We start from the raw sequence: 26,694 nt of genomic DNA, 5'->3' as shown, positions 1-26,694 counted from the left end.
GTTTAATAAGCCATTATTAAACAATCAATCAATGCATGGTGTGAATTCAGCCATGTGAAATCACTTTACTATGTTCCTCTGCTTTAAATTCCAATTTTCTCTGATTTGCACTGCATAATTAAGATGCTTTTTTTCAGTAATAGATAACTAATCAATGAGAAGTGAAAATGAATTATTATCTTTGTTTTGTTGGCTCAAAACTTGAAATGTGTGTTTTTAAAAAAACACTTTTACCAAGTTATATTTCCTTGTAGTAAGTCTTTAATTCTAGGAATGCCCTTGATGGCGTTCTCAGTTCTTTAATATTGTTTATATTTTAACACTTTGCAGAACTAAAAAGTTTTATTTACTATTTTGGCAATTTATACACTTTTAAATATTTGATTATCTAGTTCAAATACTATAACTTCTTCCGATTCTATCACTCACAGTTTGGAAGAATTAACTGTGATTCCTAAGTCACTAACTTTTTTTTAAAGACGCTGAAGATATTCCACTATTTATGCAAATTCAAGAATCTTAAATGTTTTCTGGTAAAACAGTAGAAAATTGCTGTCAACTCTATTAAATTTGTTTTGTATGACTATAAAATCAAAATAAAATATTTTGCTTTGTATATATGACACCTCAGAATGTTTAAGCTTCAAGATGTCAAGTGCGATGGCTTTGGAGGAGTTAGCTTCATAAGATAATTTTCCAGACTCCTCTTTTTTGTTTTTATCATTAGGATTATTATGAATAATAAAATTATATTATTTCATTGATACTTTTAAATGTACATATACTTTATGTTAATTAGAACATTAACAGAATTAATACATAAGCATGGTATTAATAATGAGCAGGTCAGTGTGGATGAAAAAAATGGATGGATGAAAATATATTTGAGCACAGTAGTTCAGGTTAAAGCAGTTATTTGTGGAGTTTGTTAAAACATAGCAATGATACTTTCCCTTCTTTTTTTCAGTTATACATGGGAAGCTGTGGATCCTGATAAAGTGCATTATAAAATAAATCTCTGTGGTGGTGCAGGAGATTGTGGGGGATCCAGTGCCATTTGTGCCCATGATCTTAAAAAAAATTTATCTTTCTCAATAGGTAAGTCTAAAGGCTTTTCTGCTCCCTGGATTAAAAATGCCAAATGCCATCTGTTCAGCTTCTGTTCTTTTTTTAAATGCTTATGTGACCACTTCATTCAGCTACCACAATTCTAGCACTCCCATTTGCGGTTGTTAAGTTGAGAGAGAGAGAGAGAGAGAGAGAGAGAGAGAGAGAGAGAGAGAGAGATCACAAGCACACTTAATAATAAACTAATTGCCTTGAAGTTTTTTCATTGACTCTTGCTAACTTTCCCTTTGTACAAGGAAACAAGATGTTCCTGTAGTCATTACACATTATAACTTTTCATCCATAGCTTGTATGTTCCCTTTTATAATCCTTTTACTTTCTCTCTCATTGTTTCACTTCTCCCATATCCAATCTTGCCCAAGTTTGACTCTTGATATTGCCAAATAATGGCCTTTTTCACATTCAGAACTGTTCTAGTTTTATTTTTTTAGCTTTTCTTAGTATTATATGTCTCCAGATTTGCATTTATTCTTTTGTCATATGAACATATGAATAGACTTGTGCTTAATCCTTGTGTTCCAAACACAACTTTTTCAATCCAAATACCTGTCACCATTTTTTTCACTGTGTCTCTCATCCATTCATTTTTTATGAACCCTGAACTCTCTTGTCTCTCACCCATTCACGTCACCTAATGGAATATTTTTTCCCCAGGAATCTAATATATTTAGAATTTGCATAATCTTTCCCAGAACTCATATGTGGTCCTTCCCTTCTCATTCCCCTGCAGATATTGATACATTCAATTAAATTCACAAAATCAAATCTTTTCATTTAAACCTATTACATCATTTTCCTTTCTCTTAGTTTATGGACATACAATAATTATTTTCTTTTATTTCATTTATGGATTCATGGTCTTTGCCACCGACTCCCCTTATATTTCAATTTTCTTTTTTGTGTGCCATGATCATCCCCTTATGAGACCATAAATAATTGATATGTGCAGCCTATCATGACTTAGGTAAATTGAGATTTTCAAATAATATTTTTTAACAAGTTAGGGTAAGTATAACCTGTGTAGCCTGTCTTAATAGTACTTGTGCCATACATAGAATTCTCTCTTAATGATAAGAACAACACTGGTTTGGCCCATATATCATAAGTAGAATCAAAACCCGATTTTTACCCTAAGCTCTTGTGCTTTGTTATGTGAAAGTTATGATTTATAGTTTAGAACATACCTTGCAAGCTACCACCATATATGGCTTTTACCCCATCAACTTGGAAGTATGTGGAGTGTACTGACAGATGATTAAAATGCAACCTGAGTTATCTTAGTAGGCTCTACTTCTCCGTGACTCCAGGAGAAGTCCACAAATGTAGTCATAGCAAATGTATCTAGAGGTTAAGAAAAGGTGTAATAGATTTCAAAGGTCAATTTCTGTGTTTGCCAGGAAGAAACAATTTCTTTACAGTATATTTAATTGGACTCAAACAGGAGCAGGCAGGATATGTAAATAGTCTGTCCAAGGCTTTGTATGATTCTGCTGTGGTCTTGATCACTTGTTCTGTTAGAGAACCTTATCTGAATTAGCAAGATTTTCTGCTAATATCTCAATCCCCATGATCTGGTTAAAGGGATTTGGGTAAGTTATTTTCCTTTCCTCCTCAGAATCATTAGGAGAAAGTGATATAGTATGACCTAGACCGCTTAACAGTTTAATAACATTGCAGCCCTGGTCAAAAGGGCCCAGCAGAGATTATACTACCTGAGGCTTCTCAGAAAACAACTGAAGGAGAAACTGCTGGTGACCTTCTACTGCTGCACCATAGAGAGTATTTTAACATACTGCACCTCTGTATGGTTTGCCAATTGCACAGTGGCAGATAGGAAAGCACTCCAGAGGGTTAATGTCATTGCCCAGAAGATCATTGGTTGCCCTCTCCTCTCTTTGGAAGAGCTTTATAGCTCCCGCTGCCTTAAGAAAGTTCAAAACATTCTCAAAGATCCATCTCATCCTGGGATCCCTTTTTTTGAACTATTACCATCTGGCAGACGGTACAGAATAATAAAAACAAGGACAAATAGGCTGAAAAACAGCTTCTATCCCAGGGCAGTAGCTCTTTTCAATTCTGCTGTATAGTGCAGTGTTGGTGTGGTGTCGGGGGTTTCCGGTTCATTGTGTGAAGGGTGAAGGATGTGTGTTTGTGTTTATTTTTATGGTCATGGTCATGATGTGCACTGAAGATGGTGTTTGATTTCGTTGTACGAGGTGCAATGACAATAAAGTAAACTAAAATAAATAAATAAATCCTAATTGCCACCATAATCTCATTAAATGGATTTCTGCCATCCATTTTTGAAAATGATTATGTTGGTGCCAAGTAAAGACATTTTTTTTTATTTTTTTGTGCTCCTGAATTAGTGTTGATTCCTGGTAACTGCCTGGATTAATCCATGTTGTTTCCTTGGTAAGGTTTTTTAAAAGGTGATTTGCCATTGCCTCCTTTTGAACACTGAGAGAGAGTGACTGATAGCAGTAGTATACATAGCCCAGTGATGGCAAACCTTTTTGTTGTGGTGTGCCGAAAGCGCCCACACGCACATGTTGGCACCCACAATGCAATGCGCCCTGCTCCTCTGTGCATGCGTGTGCAAAACCCCCCTGCTGCCCCCTTACCTGCACTGTGCATGCGCGTGCCTCCCAGCTGATTTTCGGCCCGTTTGAGGCCTTTTTCGGCCTCCCAGAGGCTTGAGGGAAGCTTCTGCAACCTCGGGAGGCTGAAAAATGGGCCTTCCGGAAATACCAGAAGTACCCGTTTTCAGCCTCTGGAGGGCCTCTGGAACCTGGGGGAGGCCTTTTTCACCCTCCTGGTGGCTCAAGGGAAGCCCCTCCAGCCTTTGGAGGCCGAAAAACAGGCCTGTTTCATTACTTCCTGAAGTGCCAAAAAGGGCCCTTTTTTTGGCCTCAAAGACTACAGGTTCTAGCTTGTGTCTTAACCATCACAGCACATTGGATCACTAATTATGAATAAGAAATAACTAAAAAACCTAGCTTTGCGTGAAAGAAAGCCAGCAGAAGGAATGCTCTATAATAAAATTCTGTATAAATACTTGAACGAGAGACATAAACTCTAAAATTTTTCTTTAATTCAGTCAAGTAAAAGTATAACAGGTGACACTGCATCTGAATCCCATAGGATTTATTTTTTTTTGGTTGAGTTGGATAACATTCTGCAAAGAGCTTCGAATTTGAAGCTGAATCTCTGTAGGAATAACTAGCACATTTTCTGATTTAGATTACGGAGTATAATCTTAGTTCCTGCATGAGATATTCCAGGATGAGCCTACTAAATGTATCAATAGTTCAACAATATATCAACTGAATTGGATTTTTAAGAAGAAGCTGGGTAGAGCTGTCCAGCTTGATACTTTTGGTCTTCATGGAATGTTATTTTACCTGTGATAGTCTGAACCTTTCCCTATATTGCTATAATGAAATAGTGTATTAAGATGTGCCAAACTAGTTAAAGACAGATCTGACCTAGCTGCCCACATGTTTCTATTCCTCATTACATAATTGCCATTCTGTATGGGAGTATCTGTCTTACTTGTTTATCAAATGGGAGTGTACCATTATATTGTCTCTTGTGCTTTTTTCTTAATTGCTGTAACTTCTCTTACGAACATACGTTAAGCTTTACAAAAGAAAAAAAAGTTAACATTCCCCTTATTTGAAGCTTCAACTTTGCTAATTTTACAGATTCTAAAATAAAACTCAACAGAATTTTCAGCAACCCAAAGTGAAAAGACTCTGGCTTCTTAATATTTTCCTTCTTAAACTTAAATCAAATATTCATGAACTCAACAAGGTTTCCTGATTAACAGATAATTAAATTATTTAAGTTAATTAAATGGGATATCACTTTGTATGAAAATGTCCTGGCCTATGAGGTGCAGTTTTGCTAATATTTAAAATATGCATATTGAAATGTCATTTTTATAATGAATTTATTTCCCTTAGATTAATACCATACCTAGACCATATAATTTTTCTCTTAAGTGTCCTGTCAGATCTGATAAGAGGGATATGCTCTGGATCCCATATTTTGGAGAGCGCTATCTTATGGGACCCCAAAATCCTACCTTTTTTGTTGTCTTCTGGAGTACCATGCCACCTGAAATTAGGTTGACCCCGAACTGTGTTGGCTTTTCAGAAAACAGTTAAAACCTAGCTATTTACCAGCATGAGACTGGGAATTTAGCTGCGCCTAGGTAGGCTGGTTGCTGGTTTCCTTGGTTGCTGCAACACATGGTTCGTTCTTGTCTTTAGTTTTTATTTTACTAGTGATACATTTTTAGATTTTCTTGTCAGCCCAAAGTCATGTTTTTGAGGTGGGCAGCTGGTCCCCAAAGTTTTCAGTATCTTTATCTGCGTTCTGGGAGTGTCAGACAAGCTGTGCTATAGCTGCTGAATGGTGGCTGCATTGAAGCTGTTGTATTTATAACGTGAAGGAAAAAAACCTGAAAACCTGGGTCCATACCATCATCACCACTGCGAGCTCATCTTTCAAGGTGACTTGCAATCTGAATTAAAGTTTGGTTGGGCTCCATCCATGATCATGGCCTAAATTTGGATGCCTTTACTGACATTTGCAACACCACGTTTTACAATGTTTTTGTTGAAAACCATGCTGTTTTTCTGGTTTTCAGAAAAAAACGTGCCTGTAGTGAACCATTGGTTTGCTTAATGACTGCCATATTCACTTAACGACTCCAAAAAAACAACAACCTTATCTTGCAATCATCACAATGTAGGACCTTAATCAGCAGCCTCCATTATGATTGCACATTGAGGGCTATCTGTAGTGATAGGTTTTTTTCCATCTGAAACTACAGTAGAAGTAGGAACCTTATAGAGACAACTTGTTGATAAGTATGTTTACTGCAAGGATGCAATTCTAGCAACTGCTAAATATAAAATGCCATCATATTTATAGCACAAACAATATAATGTTCTTGTGCCTCGTTTTCCCACCTGCACAGGTGCAGTTGTCTGGAGGTGTCATAATTTTGAACAGGACAAATATTGGCAGATGTCTTTTATTGTAATAAGACTACACTGGTCTAAAGCTATTTACTTGTAACTTTGTCAGAACATGACCTTAAACTAGCCCTCTCTATTTCCTTCTTTCTTCCATCCCTTATTTAAGGTGGGAAAAATAATGTTTCTCCTTTTCCTTTTCTTTGGATGTGCAACAATTGCTCTTCCACTATCCAGGGGAACTTTGACATAATTTCTATCCTTATCGAAACAGTAAAGACCTGAATTTCAGGTTTTCATGTTTTGCTTTTCACTGAGATAGTGACATATAGATTTAATTACTTAATTAAACACACATGCACTTAAGCTGCATTGAACTACAGATTGTCCTCCATTTATGAGCACAATGGGGCCCAGAATCTTGGTCATTGAACAAGACACCACGTGACATCTTTGCTCAATGATAGCAATCCTGGCTCTCCCAGCTTGGTTGTTAAGTGACTGCTACAGGTTGTTAAGCAGAGGGTCTGGACTTTCCATCACAGGGAAGGCATCTCCCTGACCACCTAGGGACAATGACCACAAAAACAATGGCAGTCAATAGCATCTTTGCCAGATTTGAGGTTTGTTCCTTCAGTGTGCTTTTCTCTGGGAAGGCTTAGAACATGGCATTGGCTAGCGTTTCCCTTCCCCTCTGAAAGGAAAAAGCTAGCAAAGGCCATCATTCTGAATCTTTTAGAATGGTGATATTTGGAGGGAGAAATGCTAGCATCCTTTGGGATAGTATATTAATGTATATAAATAGGTTTATGAGGAAATCTGACAAATGAGTTGGTAGGATGGGACTTAAAATTACAGTTCTTGAGTGCTTAGATGATTTTCCTAAACAGATTATGTTCCATCCATGACAATCTATCCCTAACTGTTTGATCTTCCAACAGTGCACCCTTCATAACTGAGTCCATTCATCTTGTTACTGGCTTTCTCCTCTTCTTTTTCCTTCTACCTTTCCCAGCATTAGAGCCTTTTCTAGAGAACTAAGTCTTCACATAATTAATATATCAAAAATAGGATAATTTGAGCCAGACCATTTATGCCTTGAGTGGATTGATTTGTTTAATGATACGTTTGTTTTGTTGGCTGCTTATGGTATTCACAAGAGGTTTTTTTACGAAACCAACGTTTGAAAGGATCTATCCAGCTTCTCTGCAATCTATTCCAAAGTACAGTTACTTCAATATTTGAGATGGCTAGTAATATCACGCTTCTTTATTTCTGAATTTGAAGAGGGAAAAATTGTAGGTGAATTTAACCTGAGGATAAACTCAATTGAAGCTCTGTCAACATGACTTAAAGTGGAACCGCGTAAGATTGTACTGTAGTTCTTTGAGGACCACTTTCTGGGCAAGTGTCCTTGGCCTGTGTTTATGTGTGTTTCAGATTTTTTTGGGACTGTGATAAAAAGCTGCAGGGTCACATTGTTTTGCCATCCTGCTTAGAACATATTTATATGTTATATATAATATAACATAATACAATAACATCTGTGTAAGGTTTTGGACCCTACAACATTTGTTTGATTGATGTCCCTTATACTGCTTCGTGGCAAATGTTGCACTTCTGCTACAATTTTACATCTTTTTTTTTTAATACCTACTTGAATTGACAGTATCAGTTGTGGTTTAATCGACCAACAAATGTAAAATTTATTAGGATATAAATAAATTATTAGGCCCATCAAGAGCTTGTTGATATAATGTATTTCTCCACTTCGATAACTGTTCACATACACTGGGCATATTTTTTGCCTAGATTTATTGTGCTTGGTATATGGTATTCATAAACTGTTTAGTTTTCCACAGATTTCTCTTCTATGCTTTGTTGGTGTGAGATTTTTGTGTGTTTTAATCTGTATCTCATATAATTGGAAATCACCTTTTGAGATTAATGTACAGTATATGCTCTTTTTGTTTTAGGGGAATCCTCACGGATAAGGAAGTCTGATTTACTCTTGGAATTCAACTCTACACAAATTTGTTCTAAGGGAAGTCACACATGGCAAAGTAACATCAATTTCTATTGTGGGAAGACTTTGGTTAGTATGTTACTGCTGACAATTTTATTTCTAAATAGGCAATAATTATTTTTAATTAGTAAGTATTGATAAGCTGTCCCAGTCCTGACAGAAGAATTACGTTTGTCCTAGAATGTATCTGTATGTTCCAGATGTACAGATTGCTTATCTGTTTCCCAATTGATCCTATTTTAAAAGGGTATTTAATTAATGTACCAACATGAAAGAAAAATATAAAATTGATCCGTTTACATAAAACTAGTGCTTCTTAAAAATTTATTTTAAAAAATCTGTCACTCAACTTATATGCTTGATATCAGGCAAAATAAGCATACTTTATTTTATGCATTTTATGTTATATCTGTATTTAAGCAAGTTTCTTTACCAGAATATCTTATAATCATTTATTTATTAAATTTGCATGCCACTTATCTGCCTCATAGAGGGATTCTGGGCAGTTTATAAAGCAGTACGGTGCTATTAAAGATAAAGATGTTTGCTCTTGGTGTTTAATTTTGTACTATCTAGGTTCTGAAATGTTAATTTTGTTTTATTTTCCCAGTTATTTTAATTTATGGATGAATTTCCACACCCTAGAGTTGATATATATCTGAGTAAAAAGTTAAGTTTACTTTATTGTCATTGGACCTTGTACAACGAAATTAAATACTATCTTCAGTGTATATTATGACTATGAAATAAACACAAACACACATCCTTCACATTCTATACATTGAATTGAAAACCCCTGATATTGCATTAATGTTGCACAATACAGTAGAATTCAATAGAGTTACTGCCTTGGGATAGAAGCTGTTTTTCAGTCTATTTGTCCTTGTTTTTATTATCTTGTACCATCCGCCAGATGGTAATAGTTCAAAAAAAGGGTTCCCAGGATGAGATGGATCTTTGAGAATGTTTTGAACTTTCTTAAGGCAGCAGGAGCTATAGAACTCTTCCAAAGAGGGGAGAGGAAAACCAGTGATCTTCTGGGCAATGACGTTAACTCTCTGGAGTGCTTTCCTATTTGCCACTGTGCAACTGGCAAACCGTACACAGATGCAGTAAGTTAAGATACTCTCTATGGTGCAGCGGTAGAAGGTCACCAGCAGGTTTTCATTCAGTTGTTGTTTTCTGAGAAGTCTCAGGTAGTATAATCTCTGCTGGGCCCTTTTGACCAGTGCTGCAATGTGGGCATTCCAACTCAGGTCCTCTTTTAGGGTAACACCCAGAAACTTAAAACTGGCCACTTGCTCCATTCGGTCTCCATTGATAAGCAAGAGCTGGATGTCTGATCTGTTCCTTCTATAGTCCACTATAAGCTCCTTGGTTTTATTGGTGTTGAGGATCAAGTTACTGTCGCCACACCACGAAAGCAACCAGTCCACCTCATCTCGGTAGGCAGACTCATTCCCCCGGAGACGAGTCCCACCACTGTTATATCATCTGCAAATTTAGTAATAGTATTACTAGCGTGAGTGGGAATGCAGTCATGCACCTAAAGAGTATAGAGTAAGAGACTCAGCACACAACCTGTGATGTACCAGTGTTTAGAATAAGGGCTGAAGAGGTATGATTATCTAATCTGACCCTCTGTGAGTGGTCAGACAAGAAATCCATAATCCAAAGGCAGATTGAATAAGAATGTCCAAGGTCCAGAAGTTTAGACACTAGTCTATGTGGAAGAATTGTGTTAAATGCAGAACTAAAATTTACAAAAAGCATCCTCACATAGCTCCCCTGCTGTTCTAGATGAGTGAGAGCAGTGTGAAGAGTGTTGGCTATAGTGTCCTTTGTAGATCTATTTCTTCTGTATGCAAACCAGAGGTGGTATTCAGCAGGTTCTGACCAGTTCTGGAGAATCAGTAGAAGAAATTTTGAGTAGTTCGGAGAACCGGCAAATACCACTCTGACTGGAGATTTTACGGTATCCTTCTCCTGCCACACCCACCAAGCCATGCCCACAGAACTGGTAGTAAAAAAATTTGAATCCCACCACTGATACAAACTGGTGTTTATCAAATGTATGCGGAAGACCAGAAATGATGTGCCAGCAGACCAATTTCTCAAAGTAATTCATGATGATTGGAGTGAGTGCCACTGGTCTGTAATCGTTGAGGTTATTGATAGGGAACTTCTTTGGCAGTGGAACAATGGTGGAAGCCTTCAAACAAGATGGAATAGTAGACTGGGATAAAGACCGATAAAAGATCCTGGTAAAGACTCCAGCCAACTGATCAGCACAGTCTTTAAGCACTTGGCCAGAGATACTGTCAGGACGGCAGCCTTTCTAGGGTCCACAGTCGTCAGACTGCTCCTCACCTCCTGTTCCTCCACAATGAGGTGGGGGCTACAATTGGCTGGTGGCTATATAAAAGTAGTTTCTTGCTTGGAAATGTAAACTGTACTAACTAGTAGAATTTATTTTAGATTTTATTATTATTATTATTTAGGTTTTCATTGTAATTAGAACTACAAATTGATCAGTATTATGCATCACTTTTTTCTTAATCAGGGTTCCCCAGAATTTGTGACTTCATTTGAGTGTACTCATTATTTTGAATGGAGAACATTCCATGCATGCAAAAAGAACTTATTTGCATCAGCGAAAGAGGTAACGCAAGTTATGTTTGTACATAAAATAAAAAATCATCACATGCATGTTGATTGAGAAGTTAGTCCATTAGATTCACTGGGTCTAATAGGTCAACTAAGCAATGCATCCTCAGTTTTTATTATTTTATCAATTCAGGGCTCCAAAAGTAATCATCTCATATTGTTTACAACAAGTGATGTTAAATGCCATTTATTGTTAGATTTCTGGTAACATCATGAAATTTTTTAAAACAGTAGTTAAATATTATCTGTTTTCGGTTTTTGGATCTAGCTATAAAGATGTAATATTCAACACTAGGCATTAAGTTTAAGGCCTCCCTTCTTATCTACACTTGGGATTAAGTAATTTGTGGTATCAGTTTGACTGAGGGGAAGCATTGGTTAGTTACTCTAGGCCCTGTTTTTCTTCTGAATATTAGCGTATGATTCAGTAAGGCTAAATTCAAGCAACTAAGTTAGTCTTAATTTTCATGAAATCCAAATTAAAACAAAAAAGAGGTTAAAATAATTTGTTATTTTTCTTCTAGTGCTGTTTATATTTCTATTGTTTGTTAAATATTCTGCAGTATGTGAAAGAAATTGATATTTTGTGTATTCTGAGAAATCATTTTTATATTTTGGATATATGGTTTTGTCTCAGTAGACCGTGTATTGAATTGTGTATATTTTTTCTTTCATACACTCATGTCCCCATTCTGTCCTTGCTGTTGCTTGCTTAGTCTCCTAGAACAGAGTTCTCCATAGTTTCTGTCTTTGTGGACCGATGGGGGGGGAGGAAAAGGGGATGGTTTTGCACGAGTGGTGGGCAAGCAGGCATGGTGGTGGACAAATAGGCACATACATGCAGCTCCATTTGTGCAAGTGGTGGACATATGTGCTGGCCGCTTGTGCAAATGGAGCACACACACTTGCCCACTGCTTGTGAAAGTGGGGATGCACATGCTCATCCCCTCCTGCCACTTCTGTGGCCTGGTTCCAACAGACTCAAGACACAGTAGTGGGCTGCAGCCTAGGTGTTGGGGACCCCTATCCTAGAAAACTGCTGGGCAAACAGGCAATCAATTACATGGCAGGAATAAAATAACAACAACCCAGATATGAATATAGCAGCTGATTTTTAACAATTGACCATGTATGTATCAATCAATAGTCACAAAAATTATGGATTCTGATGGCCCTTCCAGAATACTAGAGGTTTGATTAGACTGTTCTGTATACACTTTCTAAATACTCTGTTTTTGATTTGCTCAAGCTGTAAGTAATAAATAGTAGCTTTTTTTTTAGATTTAACTTTTTTTATTAGTTTATCGAAGTATAAAATACAAAGAAAAAAATAGTACAGTAGCTTTGAATGAGTGCACACTCTCATCAGTGCCACAAGATGGAAGCATAATATCTTTATTGGGTCTGCATGTTAAAAAATAGAACCAGGTTAAAATACTTCTGTTTGAAACATAGAATGACAGACAGAATGCCAGTAATGACTCTGTATTGTGTATGATCTTACTTGCAAGACACTTACGTTTTAAATTTCTAGGTACCTTGCTACATATTTGATGAAAACCTGAAGAAACGTGATTTAAATCCATTGATTAAGACTTCTGGTGGATACTTGATAGAAGACTCAGATGATGATTCACAATTATACATCAACATCTGTAGAAACATAGGTATGAAATCCAACTAAATAATTTTCTCTAATCTCCATAAGGCAACCCTAAAATTTTACCATATTTCCCATTTAGGATGAAAAAGACATAAATATTAGTGCTTTTATTTGAGCTATGTTGCCAGATTCCTGTGTGTTTCCCAGTTCTTCATTTCATTCAATACCACTATTTTATTCAACATTCAGATATTTATTTACCATTAATATTTGTGAGACTTTCCAATTTTTAAACATACGCCCTAAATTTCCTCTTGTACCTGTGGTTTTACAGAATCTGCTGATCAACTCTTCCATTTTTCTGACATTTTTCTCAATAACTTTTTGTCTAAATATTAGATAATGTTTATGCCAATTTATATTGAATATTTTGGTTATTATTGGTGCTACTTTGTTCCATTTTAGTTATCAATAATAGTGAGATCTTCCTTAAAACAATGTCTGAACTCAAGATTTTCTCAAACTGTTGTTTGTAGGGTTATGAGACTGTCTTATGGAAAACAGTTCTCAGGCAATAGTTTAAATATAATTTTGGGAGGAAAATCATAATTTCAATTATATAAAATATTTTAGAACATATATTAATTGGTATAAAGTTGGTTTATAGCTTCCTTTGAAAATGCCATTTCTATGACTGCAAGATATAACTTTGGTGCATGAAGTTATTCTTAAAGCTGGGAAAACCATTTTGAGGCACTAAAAGTGAGTGTATTCTTGCATAATACTTCATGCAAATAGCTTAATAAATATATTTGCCTTATTTCTGGAACTTCTGATCGAGGTACCTCTGTAAGACCGATATCTCTTCAGTCATATAAATTTCTAAAATGTTCTTGCCCGCTTTGCCATGTTAGTATCTATTGTATATAAAATAAAAGTTTGATTGCCATGATTCTGATTTATAACTTGGCTAAATAGCTTGTCCCTTCTGTTTTTTATTGTTTTGGATGATGTGGCTAAAGAGTGTATCTTTGATTTGATTTAAGCAGACTTTTGGAAACTTTAACTGAGGAACATACTTATACATCAGTAATACATAGATTGTTACTCATCATTGCTTTAACAGGAAGGTCATCAGGTGAAACTAGTAGTTGTCCAGAGGACAGTGCAGCTTGCTTGGTGAAGGATGGTCATGCATTTGATCTGGGCCATACTAAAGAATTACTAAAACAGCTTGATAAAGACAGGTATGACTGAAGTCTTCATGTGATCCTTGAAAGTCACCAGCATGTCAGTGCTGTTTATGGTGAACAAGGTTGGAAGAATGTAGCTATGAAGTTCAAATGTTAATGCAAAGTTTAATCCTTACCTGTTTCTGCTATTACTAGCAATTTGTGTTGAGAGTTGAATTACATGTCCTTTGTTTAATTTACAAGAGTTTTAAAATTAGCCTATTTTTGTATGTTTGTGGAGCACAAAAAATAACTTTTTATTAGAGAATGACCTAGAATCCCTAGAAAACCACTAACGTTTCTTATGTAGGTACTGTATTCCTAATATTGTTCTGTTCTTCCCACCACTATCCCTTTATTATTTACTTGTGCTAATGCAGCAAATTTCAGCGAATAATTTTTCTGAAGTGCCCAGCATCTCCCTGGAAGTATCTTACTTGCTACTTTATTTTTTGTGACTATATATTGCCTTGGAATGGGTTAAATGATTATGCAAGGGCACTGATAGAATTAGTGTAGCATTAACCTGGGAAAACAATATAAAATGATTTGAGTCATCTTTAAAGTAACAACAATTTGAAATTATTATGACACCATTGTTCTAGATTCTATTTGGTAATTGTTCACTCTCCCAGTTTGGTATCTTCCAGATAAGTTTGAATTCCAGTTCCTTATATTTCCTAGCCTTCTGGTTTGTTAACTGTTACACTTCAACTACACTTTGGAGGATTTTACATTGGGAACTTTACTTTGTGCGATAGGTATTTTTTCATGTTTATGTTTATTTTTTCAGGTTTCAGCTGAGATACAGCAGCAGTGTAAAAGAGAGACCAGACTTTTGTGGTAGCCATAACCCAGCAGTTACAATTACTTTTGTATGTCCAGAGGGAAGGCGAAGAGAGGTAATCAACAATTTCCTATGGTGGATGTTGAGCACTGTTACTTGACTAGGAAGACCAATGGGTCATAGCATTAACTCAAAATAAATGTATCAGCATATTTCAATTTTACAGGGCCAGGTCAAGATAACCTATTGCTTGAAAAGTAAATATTCTTTTTCATATCTATCCTCATTGCCCAATCATAGTTGAGTATGAAGGCTGTTAAAAATTATTTTTGAGGCAGAATATCCGACAAGACTTTCCCCTTCCTGACAATAAAAACACTATCATAATGAATTAAATTATGACAATTTCTGGGCATGCAAAATCACCTGACTCTTTCATTCAGGCATTAAGATATTTGTTGTAATTCCTAACTATCTAAACTGCAAACAATTTTTGACAGCCAGTGGTTGAGGATTTTATTGGACAAGGATATTTATAGGTTTAGGGAATTTTTATGGTATTCTTTAAAGTTGATAATTGATCGTTTGGATTTTTAAAATCCAAAAGCAGCTGTTTTTGAGCAAGAGTTGCACTTCATTTTTTTGTTTTGTTTTGTTTTCATTTATGTTCAGTTTCTAAAAACTGTTAGAGGCATGGTGGTAAAAGTCACAGGAGTGATAGGCTAAAATGTTTAGCCAGTTTTTCTATTTTGAGTGGATGGATGCTTTAGTTAAAAACAGAAAAAAGTATATAACTTTTACTTTAATCATTTATTTTAGGGTGATATTTGTTGGGTGGGAAAAACATTGCATTTTACTGCTGAAAATGAGGTTTTGCTAGTAGGTTTTGGTGGTATGGTCCTCCAAGTTGCTAGAAACAATAAAAACGGTTCATAAGAGGGCATATGCACAACATGAAACACACTGTCATCTTCCACTCTTGCCCTTCCCCTTCTCAATTTAGGCTATTGAAAACCCAAAATCTGAGAGCTAGAACTCCAAAGCAGTATATAGCAAGCAAGCAGCCATTTGAAACTAAACTACTGTATTTTATAATAAATAGTTCATATACTTTGTTCTGTTGGAAAATGTCAGAATCCAAATTTGATTTTGTATCAGAAAAATGCACCCAAGTCTTGCTTTAGCATACCTTTGCTTTCCCTACCAGCTAGCAGCTATTACTAAATATGCATGAAGGATTATTTGAAGTGGGGAACACAGGTAGGCTAGAATGGAGTGGAGGGAAAAAAAATGAAACCATACAGCTGTTCGTTTTACTTTATGATGCAAGAAAAGACCACTATTGTAGGATCCAGACACTGGAATGGCATTTCTGTGACTGAGTTTTGGTAAATGTTAAATAGCATGTTTTGGCAACATTTATGTAAGGTGGTATTAAAATGAGAGATTATGTTACTACTCCCTAATTTTGGATACTTGTATTGGACTTGTGAGCTTATGTTTGGGGGTAGATAAATCAAATGTTCTCTGATCTGACTAGTTATTTTTTAATATAGGATACAAATCCTACACTCACTGCTCAAAGCAATTGCCGCTATGAGATTGAATGGGTTACTGAGTCTGCTTGCCCTAGGGACTACCTGGAGAGTCTTAATTGTACTCTGAGCAGTGAACAGCATGGTATTTATGTGGATCTGACACCTCTTACACAATCCCCAGGTAACTATCCTATTTCCCTTAGAGTGTGTACCCACATGATATTTTATACAAGTAAAACCAGCAGCTACAGCAAAAAAAAGACAAATTTCAAATTCTGGTATAGTTGTATGGTACAAAATGTTACATAAGCAGTGTTTTGGTCTTGAAAATGAACTAAATGGATAGATATATAAATGAAGTCACCATAGATAGGATTGTACTATTTTGAAGATTATCTGTTTTGAATGTATTTTTATGCATGGGAACAGTTAACTTGCTTTTTGCCAAAAATACAATATTTATGAGCCATGATGGCGCAGTGGTTAGAGTGCAGTATACTGCAGGCTACTTCTGCTGCCTGCCGGCTGCCTGCAATTTGGCAGTTCAAATCTCACTAGGCTTAAGGTTGACTCAGCTTTCCATCCTTCTGAGGTGGATAAAATGAGGACCCAAATTGTTGGGGGCAATATGCTGACTCTAAACTGTTTAGAGAGGGCTGTAAAGCACTGTAAAACGGTATATTAGTCTTATTGCTATTGCTATTTATTAATGTATTAAAATGAAAGCAACAAGTAAATCAACAGATTGAAATTATAGAACTTGCTAATTAATCAAGTCATTACAATAAGTGCTCTAAAATCTAATGAGCTAGCAGTTTAGAAATCAAAGTAATGAACAGATCTGATCAAACACAGTGGAAGTAGCATTATATATCCCCTGCTCTTGCAATCTCAAAAATATGGTTTCCTTTTTGGTTGTTACTAAAACAAAAAAAATTGCAGAATGAAAACAAAACAAAAACATTATAAAGAGAAAAAATTAGTGACACTGTTTACAGACATTTTTACTGATTTATCAGCTTTATACATGCATGGGATTTCATAATGATAGGTGCAGTATGAATTTAATTTAATCCCTCCAGAACTGGGGTATGGATAAAACATTAGAAAATTTGTTAGAAGACTCTTGTTTTGAATCTGATGATGACATGGAGAAAATTATAAATATCTAAAGTGTAGTTTTCATGAAATCAAAATTTGTCTTGCAAAATCCTACACCTGAATCATTGGGTAAGTTTAGAAAATGTCTAAGAAGAGCATCACTTGTGCCACACAGGCAGGTTATAACAATGCTATACAGTGATCATATAAGTATTTTGGTGTCATAATTTGTATGATCATTTGAGTATTTCAAATGTGGATTTCAATCATATTTTCTTTAGGTGATGTGTCACCATATCTTGCAAAAGATAAAGAGTATAACTATTATCTGAATGTATGTGGGAAAGTAGCTGGTGGTTTTTGTATGGATAAGGATGTGTCTTCATGTCAAGTTAAATCTGAAAAAAGTCAGCAGAAAGTGGCAGGAAGATTTACCAATCAAACTCTCAGGTTAGTAATAGTCCAGAAACGTAAATATGTTTCTTTTGGAAACAAAATCTGTGATATTGCCCTAAAATCTTTTGTTTGCTCTTAGAGAAAAATAATTTTGATTTATGAAAGAATCATATAAAACTCTGTACGAGTAGTCCTCAGGTTATTACTACTTATTCAGCTATTGTACAAAGTTTTGATGGCACTTTGATGCTTACAACTGGTTCTTGAAATTCTGACTGTTGCAGCATCCAATAAAATGAATTAAGTAGAATCGTATTGTTTTTTTGTTTTTTTAATCAGGTATGCTGATGGAGACCTTATTCTGACGTATCCAGGAGGAGATAGTTGTAGCTCAGGTTTTCAGAGAATGACAGTCATAGATTTTGAATGCAATCAAACTGCAGGTAATATACCAGTCTGCTTGTCAATGGATTAATTTGAGTAGTATTGTTCTGTTGGAGAAACTGCTGATACTTTTTTTAAAAGTTATATAGAAAAATGTTATATAGAAAACTAGATATTTCATTTCATTACTACCCATGTCATTCAAAGAGAGACTGTTCAATAAAATAAGTTGTGGCTTATTTGGTAAATGAATGCGCTAAACGAATTATAGGTAAGTAGTATGTGAACTCTAATATTAATTGCAGTATTAAAGCCTTTTTATTTCAACATGTGATGGATTGGCTCATGCCAATTCTGTTATGGAAATGGATGCCCAGTTAAATTATATTTGACTACAAGTTTTTATTAATTTTTTTAGTTTCTTTTGAATTATTTGGGGTGGCGAGACTCTATTATTCTTATGTTTGATTATATGTCAAGCCTAAATGTGAATATTTAATGGACAGTCAGTACTTTAATTTGGTATCTTTTTATATGTTTCCTGTTATATGTTAACACTTTTTAATCTGAATGTTTCCTGTGTTTTTGTGAATTTATTAAAGATAATAATGGCAAAGGACACCCAGAATTTAATGGTGAAACAGACTGCTCATATTTTTTCACCTGGCAAACCAAATATGCTTGTGTTGGAGAAGAAGAAGGTTTGCCTTGCATGGTTTCAGATAAGAAGAAAAAGTATGACTTGACACGACTGATTCGTCATTCTGGTATGAAACTTTAAAAAATCTATTGTCTGCTTAATTGTTTTTAAAAGTTCTAGTTGATATATAACTGGTTATCTGAAATGTTTTCCTAAACATAACATATTGTTGCCAAATATACCAGGTAAATAGTAGAATATTGATGATTTTCCAAGGTAAAAAGATTTATGTTTGGGTACATTAGAAGAAAAGCTATTTGTTTTACTTTTTAACATAATGCACATTACTCAATGAACTTGGTGAGTTTTTGTGGTTGTAGAGGTGCAGTGCAAGAGGCCATACTGCCAACACGTAACATGTAACTGTGGTGTATGGTACTAGCTTAACATTTTAAGAAAAACGTAAGGCGTATTCAGTCCAGCCCTCTGTGTCAGAAGTTGACCAGTCAGATCCACTGGACATGAGGCATTTATCCTCTTCCTTTGTTCCAGGGCATGCTGCCTTGGAAATTTATGTAATCCTGCAGACCACAAGTACTGGGCTTGATTTTTGTGTTAAGCCTCCAAACACTGCAGATTAGGAGAGTTCTCAATTTGACCTCCTGTAGGAAGATATCCCTTTATGATATGCGGTATAGTTCTCATTAAATTGTTGTATGGTTTTATATTATACACCAAATGATACTTTTGTGATGGCTTTTAAAGAGTCCGTAGGTGCTAAGTGTTAATTAGCTACAGGCTCTGCTTTATCATTAGTATTTTGACCTGACCATATGTGTACATCTCTCTTTTGCATTCCTTTTTTGAACCTTGTTCTTTAGTTGTTGTTTTTTTAAAAAGTCCTACAATAACTGAACTTTACTGTCATTTTGGGTAAGGAATTCAGTGTGGGATGTTAGATAATGTGGCATTAGAAAGCAAGCAGGTAGTGTATAGAGCTATGGTAGAAACTAGGAAAGAAAAGTATGGAGAGTTACCATGAGTTATGTTATTGTAAATTAGATATACTGTATTTTTTAATCTCTTTTTATTTCTTTGTTTTACAATTACTTACTCCCTTTCCGCAATGTTTATAACTGCTTACCCGAAAGTGAAATAACATGATGGATATGCAGCATCTAAATATTTTAATCTAAAATATGTCATCCTAATTCTAGAATCAGAGGAGAATTGGGAAGCTGTAGATATCAACCCGGTAGAAGCAAGAAAGAAACGTTTCTTTATAAATGTCTGTCACAAGGTACTCCAGAAAGGAGAAGCCACATACTGTGCCAAAGATGCATCAGTTTGCTCTGTTGGTGAGTAGAGGTCTCCATACAGCCTCTCTCTTAATAAAAGCTAAGTTGCTTTTCTTTTCATAGAACAACAGTAATAATTTATTTTAAGTCTACAGGTCAAAGTATCTGCTTTAGAATTTGCACTCCCACTTCCTCTGTTTTGTATGCTTCTTTCATTTTTCATTCCTCAAATTTTAAGATGGTATCTGCATTAAAATTACAACATACCTCACACTTAGGAAATTCTTGCTTAACATTCTAGAAGGTTTAATAAATCTTTATGTTCTAATACTGATTATAAAAATGGTAGCTATCCATATCCTAAGAGTTGACAAAATAGAGAAAAGTTAGCAATATAGGTCTGTGAAAGAGAACTGTAAGATATCTGTCTTGCTATACTTTATATATAAATTTCACTGAAGAACTTTTGTAGGAGGCTATGCCATAAATCTTAATAATTATTATCTTCCCTCTTTGTTGTTTTTTTGATGACTTGTATTTTCAACTTATTTTACATTATTTCTATGCTGTCCAATCACATAACTCTGGAAAGCATATAATTACATAAATGAAACCATCAAATACATAATTGCAATAGAATAAAATAAATAAACCAAGTAAGAGTAGTACTTACGAAGTATTTAGTCCAAAAACCAGGCAGAAATAATAATTTTAATTTATTTAATTTATTCTCTTAATTTCAATAGAAAGGAGTAATTCATAGAGAGTAGCTGTTCCCTAGGATTGGGGCAGCAACAGAAGAGGAAGCATATTTCCTGGTTGAGTTTTATGTTGTATGTCAGATGCAAGCTAAAAATCTTGGTATTTTTAGTTATGATTTAGCTTTTGATTTACATGGGTGTATGCACCTTTTAATGCCCTTGGTCCTTTGGTGAATCCATAGCATAAATAGAACAATCTTTGGTGGTTTATTATAACAGAATTTTAAAACAATTCTTGAATCCCTTCACTTTCAAGATAAAATAATCTTTTCCATCTGACACCTATATTGAAGATTTTATTTTGTATACAACCCTGCAGTTAACTTGTATTAAGTATGAGAGTGAAGGCCTTTTCTGTGGAAGCAAGGATTCATAGTTTTCATATTGCATTGCTTTTTAGATAAAAACAATAATACAAGGAATCTTGGGACTTTCATGTCTCCTCCCAAAAAGATTGGAGAAAATATTGAGCTTCACTATTCAGGTGGAGACGAATGTGCACCCAATAAAAAAACTGAAACAAATATAATCCTTATATGTAAACCAGGTGAGTGATGTGATTTCACCATAAACCTTAAATATATGACCTTTATAGAGAATAGTAAAATTTTGAATGCAATGGCAGTGAGATCTTAAAGTCTGCCAGATCATATTTTTATTCTTTCACTTTGATCATTAATAATTAAACAATTCTCAAGCTACTTTTGCAGCCTTAGAGTACCTTCTTTTATATTTGCATGTGCAAGAAAATTTGCTATTATCTTGAAAAGGCTTATTTGTTTCAAATGGAAGTGGTATGGTAGTTCCTAGTGTGGTTGAGGACCTCAAAATGTGAACTGATCTATTGGTTATTTTTAATTTTACTTTATACAATTACTAATATGTTATTATTGCTAAACAGATTGCTATGTGGTGAGATTGTTTTGCAAATAACTTGGTCCTAACTCATTGGATTAAGGTTTCATAGGCAATAACCAGTGCTTAAGAATTAAATCTGACAATGATTGAAAACCTGTGTTGATAGCTTGATTGATTATATCACAACCCAATCAGTTTGATTGATGCAGCTGATTTGATATAAAATTATGCAAAAAGCAATCCTTTGAATCATTCCAGTTGTATTTTCTATCAAAATACACTGTAGTAATTTTTTTTTACAAGCTTTGACTTTTGAGTCTTTAATGCATCTCTACAAAGTATTTTAAAATTATTTTTGTGTACAGAATAGTGAGGATTCATTATTACAGCTTTCAGGTCTACCACTACAAAGCTTGGACATAGCATATACAGTGGTGCTTAAAAGTGAAAGCTTTTGAATCTTCAGCATTTCTGTATAAATATGAACTAAAACATGATCTGTTTTCCACACAAGTACTAAAACTAGGTAGAAAACACAAATAAATATCTCAAAAAAATTATACTTGTTCATATATTTATTGAGGAAAATGATCCAAAACTACATATGTGGAAAAGAGGTCAAAAGTGAGTTTATGCCAAATGTTTTGATTTGAGCCATTTTGAACTAAAACCACTCTGGCTTGAGTGTAAAACAGCTGTTTTGGCAATGGAACAATTATTTTTAGTTATTCCAGAAGTTATCTGAGCTCAGAATATACCTAAGATGTTTGAAATAGCCAATTTTCTGCTTGAGAATGGTTACAATAAAAAAGATTGCATGCTTCTAATCCATAAATCTGAGTTTTACAGCTGAAAGAAAATCAGACAGGAAAGAATGTGGCATTTGTCACTCTTTATATTTTATTGGTGATGGAAAATACTCTCTGATTGAAGAAATATAAATTGATTAAATAACTGATCATATATCTGATCAGATAATCTGGGAAGTTCTGTTACTATGTTCTTGAAGATGAGTGACTATTCAGATCAGTATTTTTCTGTTGATAGGTGACCTGGAAAGTGCTCCTGTTTTGATTAATTATGGATACGATGGATGCTTATTTGAGTTTGAATGGCATACTGCTGTTGCCTGTGTCCTGTCTAAAACAAAAGGAGACCACTGCAAAGTTTCAAATCTTCAAGCTGGTATGTAGCTAAAAAGAATCTTTGATGGGAAAATTCAGATTTCCTGTTTGCATTAACATTTTGGGTCAGCTAGCAACACTGTTTTTATCTTCATTCCAAGATTAAGTATAGGATTATACATACTTAGAAATGATTATTACATATCTTCCCTCTTACAATGATTGTCTTATGCACATTCACAACTTTTTATTAAAGAAGACTTTTTAAAATTTCTACAGGAGTTTCCTTTGACTTATCACCACTGATGAATGAATCTTTCTCAATAACCACAAATGATTATACCTTTTACATTAGTATTTGTGGCTCTTTGTCAAATAAGTATTGTGGATCAGAGTCTGCAGTTTGTCAAGTAAAGAAAACGTAAGTGTTATGTGTATGTCTCCTGAATCTCCATTTTATGGAACACTTGATGGCTCTTACATACTTTTTGTCCTTACTGTAAATTAGGAAATTATCCAGGGCAGGGCTCAAAGAATGAAATAAACCAAAAGTTGTGAAGAGGGCTGTTGCTTTACCTGCTCTGTGTTTATTGTGCCCTATAAAACCGGTGCCCTATATCTAGACTTGGCTTTCACAACTCAAATGAATTCAGTCTTTTCATCAGGTGAAGTGATGTTCCCTTTTTCCTCAACCCTAAGGCCAAATTAGGGAAAATTTAACCCAGGATTACTGACGACGTGCAAATAAAAGTATGTTGTATCTTCAAAATGAGTTGGTTGCTTTAGCTGAGTGATTATGAGGTGATGAAAAAGATTAATTACATTTTAGAATATTATTTTGTGTTTCATTGGGTTATTTACATGACATTAAGGTTTTGGTTTATATTTCTGTCATCTATGTTTTATTCATATATTTACCGAATGGAGTATGACAACAATAATAATACTGAATGAATGCTTCCTCTAAAACCGATTTGGAATCAAAAAAGTTCTAGGACACCTCTTCCAATCCCAATCCCAAGGAGCTGTTCCATTACATGAATTGCCCAATGAATTGCCCAATGGCATGAACTCCTGATTAAATCTTGACCTGAGATCCTAATTTTATTGGATGGCAATAAATATGTACTAGGATGTGATCTTAGCAATTTGCCTTCTAAATAAAATATGGATTATTGTTGATTGTGATTGGAAAACATGATCCAAACATGAGTGTGTCTTGGACAAACCACAATAGAGAAAGTTGATTCATAAGATTGAACTTATCAGTCAAGAAACATATATGTGACAGTTACATATGCTTTTGTAATGCAGCTTAATTTTGGGGAATGTGACATTATCCTGGAACATTTAAAGCAAACTTACATGCAATTGCATTATTGTATAATTTTAGTGGCCAGGGTTCTTGGAATCTTGGGAAGCCCAGTTCTCAACTGTCCTATTATAATGGAATTATTCAGCTAAACTATCAGAATGGCACACCCTACAACAATGAGCAGCATACAACACGGTCTACCCATATAACATTCCTGTGTGATCGTAATGCAAACAAGAGTGTACTAGAGTATCAGGTAGGAACTGAACAAGAACAATTTCCTTTAATTCTGTTATTGCACTGCATCTTTAAGTCAGCTTTTGACAAAATGGGTAATTAACTCACCAGACTTACTTTTTGAGTGGTATAGAGGGGGAATTCTAATTCATATAAGCCTTATATGCCTTGAAGATCTATCTTTATAGATTGCCTAGAAAGCATCAAGAAATCGTATTTGATGTTAATTTTAGAAATTTTCATATAATTCTTACCCTTTGGAATGAAGTACACACAAACATTTCCGCTTTAAAGTAGCTTGCTCAGGGTCCCCTTGCTAACCCATTCATAAAATCGACATCTACAGTTACATATTGCCAATTTACCAGGATGCTATTTACCAACCTCTGTAACCACTCCTGATATAGGACATTTCATCCTATCCCAACTTATCTTTTTTTTCTTTATCTGGACAAGTTATATTTCTAGGCAAAGTACTTTTACATTTAAAAAATATATTCAGTGAAGCCTATATGGCTTATTGGAGGCTGTGAGAATCTTTTAGAAGATACTGTTGGAATCTGGCACTTTACCATGCATCATGAAAGTTTTGTTTTTTAACTTTACAGTTAGAAAAGTTCAATAGAATTTTTAACTTTAACTTTTTAAACGTTAATAGTTTCAGCTATCTGAAAGGAGAAGCTTAGTGGGCATTTAAAGAAGATGCCTTCATTGTTGTCCTGGGCACTGCATTGAGGAATCTGTAGTTAAGCACATACATATTGAAAGTTTTGTTTGGGGTCTGCTGCTTCTATTTGCAAGTATAAATATAAATTTCTCTGAACATTCTGGTGGAAAAGCCTGAATCTATAAAGACAAAATCTGTGCCTGTAAGCTTTAACTTCTCATTTTGAAATGTCAAAATATTGAGGTGTTCTATTTCCAGTCTTGATTTTTTGCTTTCTGTATTTTTGATCATGATAACTTAGGAGGAAGACAATTTCACATACAACTTCAAATTGTATACTCAGTATGCTTGTCCAGAAATACCCACAGAATGTGTTGTAACAGATCCTCAAACCCTGAAGCAATATGATCTGTCAAGGTAAACAAGAAAACAACAATTCTAAACATGTGGAAGAATTCTCAGCTAGCAGTTTTTCCAAGCCCCAAAACAACGTTATATTTTAATCTTAACGCTACCTTGAATTAATCAGCAGTGCTGTCATTATGCTTAACTATCAGAGAATCAGTTTGTTGTGAAAAAAATAGCTTATTACCTTACAACTCCTAAAGGCTGTCAAGTTTTAATTGTTCATCAATATTGCTACTGTTTCCGATGTGGATAAGTTGTATTAAATCTTATTTTCTCAGTAGTGTGTTTTAAATCAACAATGTATTTTTAATGTATTTCTATGCTTATCTCAGTAGGGAAATATATGAATACAATTACTTCTGTCTTATTTCTGAATACATTTTTGCCAACTGTAATCTTTGTTTTTTATTTTAAAAAACTGATTTAAAGGCTTAATAATGTTTGGTCTATTTTTAGTTTATCATTATTTGGCAATGTAAAAGAAAATTGGTTTGCAATGGACAACTCTGGAGAGAATGTTCACAAAAAATACTACATAAATGTCTGCCGACCTTTGAACCCTATCCCAGGATGTGACAGAAGAGCATCCATCTGTGAAATGACATTCAAAAGGGGCGAGAGTGTAAGTATGTCCATTCTGTAGAGAGACAAAATCAATACGAACTTTGGAATTCTCCTTTTCTTTATATTCTTGGGTAGTTATACAATATATGCATAAGACCTGGAGAATTTTTATAATCTTTACAGAAAAATGTGTGCATTTCTTATTGTATTCTTTGAAATATATTTTCTTATTATAAATGCCTTTGCTTTAAAAAGATTTCATTCCTCTCATTTCAGGCTGGTTCTTCTAAAATTTCCAATAGTAACCTTGGAATTGCCCGGCAAAGTCCCATTTTTGAAGGACCGGGTAGAATCCTTCTAAATTACACTGGTGGCTCTCTATGCATAAGGCCAGATGATGACAAGTCGGAACCTTTCTCAAGCCTCATCCATCTTATTTGTGCCAGGGGCCTTCTTGTAAGTTTCTGATGATTTGGTTATTTATTTATTTATTAAAATTGTAATGCTGCTTATCTTCTCTATAAGAAGACTCTCGAATGGCTGGCATTATTCTTACACTGTAGCTTCATAGTGTTATGGAATTTGACTGCCACTATATAAGAGTAGAAATTATAGATTTCTCCTTATAGATGAATTCTTTGATTCCTTTTGTCATATTTTATGTATTTATTAATTTTAAAAATTTATACAGCCATCCATCTCACAAAAACAAGTGACTCTGGGTAGCATACAATATATCTAAATAATTGTAAACACAAACACCATCTATTGTTATTAAAAGCATTAAAAACAAAAAGCCCAGCTAAAAAAACTGGGTGAAGGGGTGTCAATAATAATGGAGCCATCTTACTAGTTTGCCAGTTCTCTGGGACTTTGAGACCTGGTGCCAACCTAACTTCTGGAAGGATATTCCACAGTGCGGATGCCACAACCTAGAACGCCTGCCACCTAGCTAAGTGATGGAGGCCGGCC

The 26,694-nt window shown here is 34.8% G+C and overlaps 1 protein-coding gene across 1 annotated transcript in view; it reads left to right on the top strand.

The window, feature by feature from the left end:
- IGF2R (insulin like growth factor 2 receptor) overlaps nt 1–26,694 on the top strand; it is a 78,350-nt gene that overhangs the window by 6,695 nt on the left and 44,961 nt on the right. Inside the window, 18 exon segments of the mRNA XM_026675248.2 lie at nt 968–1,098; nt 8,093–8,211; nt 10,706–10,804; nt 12,344–12,476; nt 13,539–13,659; nt 14,438–14,546; nt 15,988–16,150; nt 17,352–17,520; nt 17,806–17,909; nt 18,453–18,617; nt 19,708–19,848; nt 20,950–21,096; nt 22,455–22,592; nt 22,811–22,952; nt 23,925–24,102; nt 25,052–25,167; nt 25,615–25,780; nt 25,999–26,178. Of these exon segments, the coding sequence (XP_026531033.2) occupies nt 968–1,098; nt 8,093–8,211; nt 10,706–10,804; nt 12,344–12,476; nt 13,539–13,659; nt 14,438–14,546; nt 15,988–16,150; nt 17,352–17,520; nt 17,806–17,909; nt 18,453–18,617; nt 19,708–19,848; nt 20,950–21,096; nt 22,455–22,592; nt 22,811–22,952; nt 23,925–24,102; nt 25,052–25,167; nt 25,615–25,780; nt 25,999–26,178 (2,521 nt within the window).

Source organism: Notechis scutatus, chromosome 1 (assembly GCF_049901735.1).
Source record: "Notechis scutatus isolate UNSWTSFEM ecotype Mainland chromosome 1, rNotScu1.2, whole genome shotgun sequence".
NCBI classification, from domain to species: domain Eukaryota; kingdom Metazoa; phylum Chordata; class Lepidosauria; order Squamata; family Elapidae; genus Notechis; species Notechis scutatus.
Note: the sequence above shows the minus strand (reverse complement) of the source record. Positions and strands in the feature narration are given on the sequence as shown.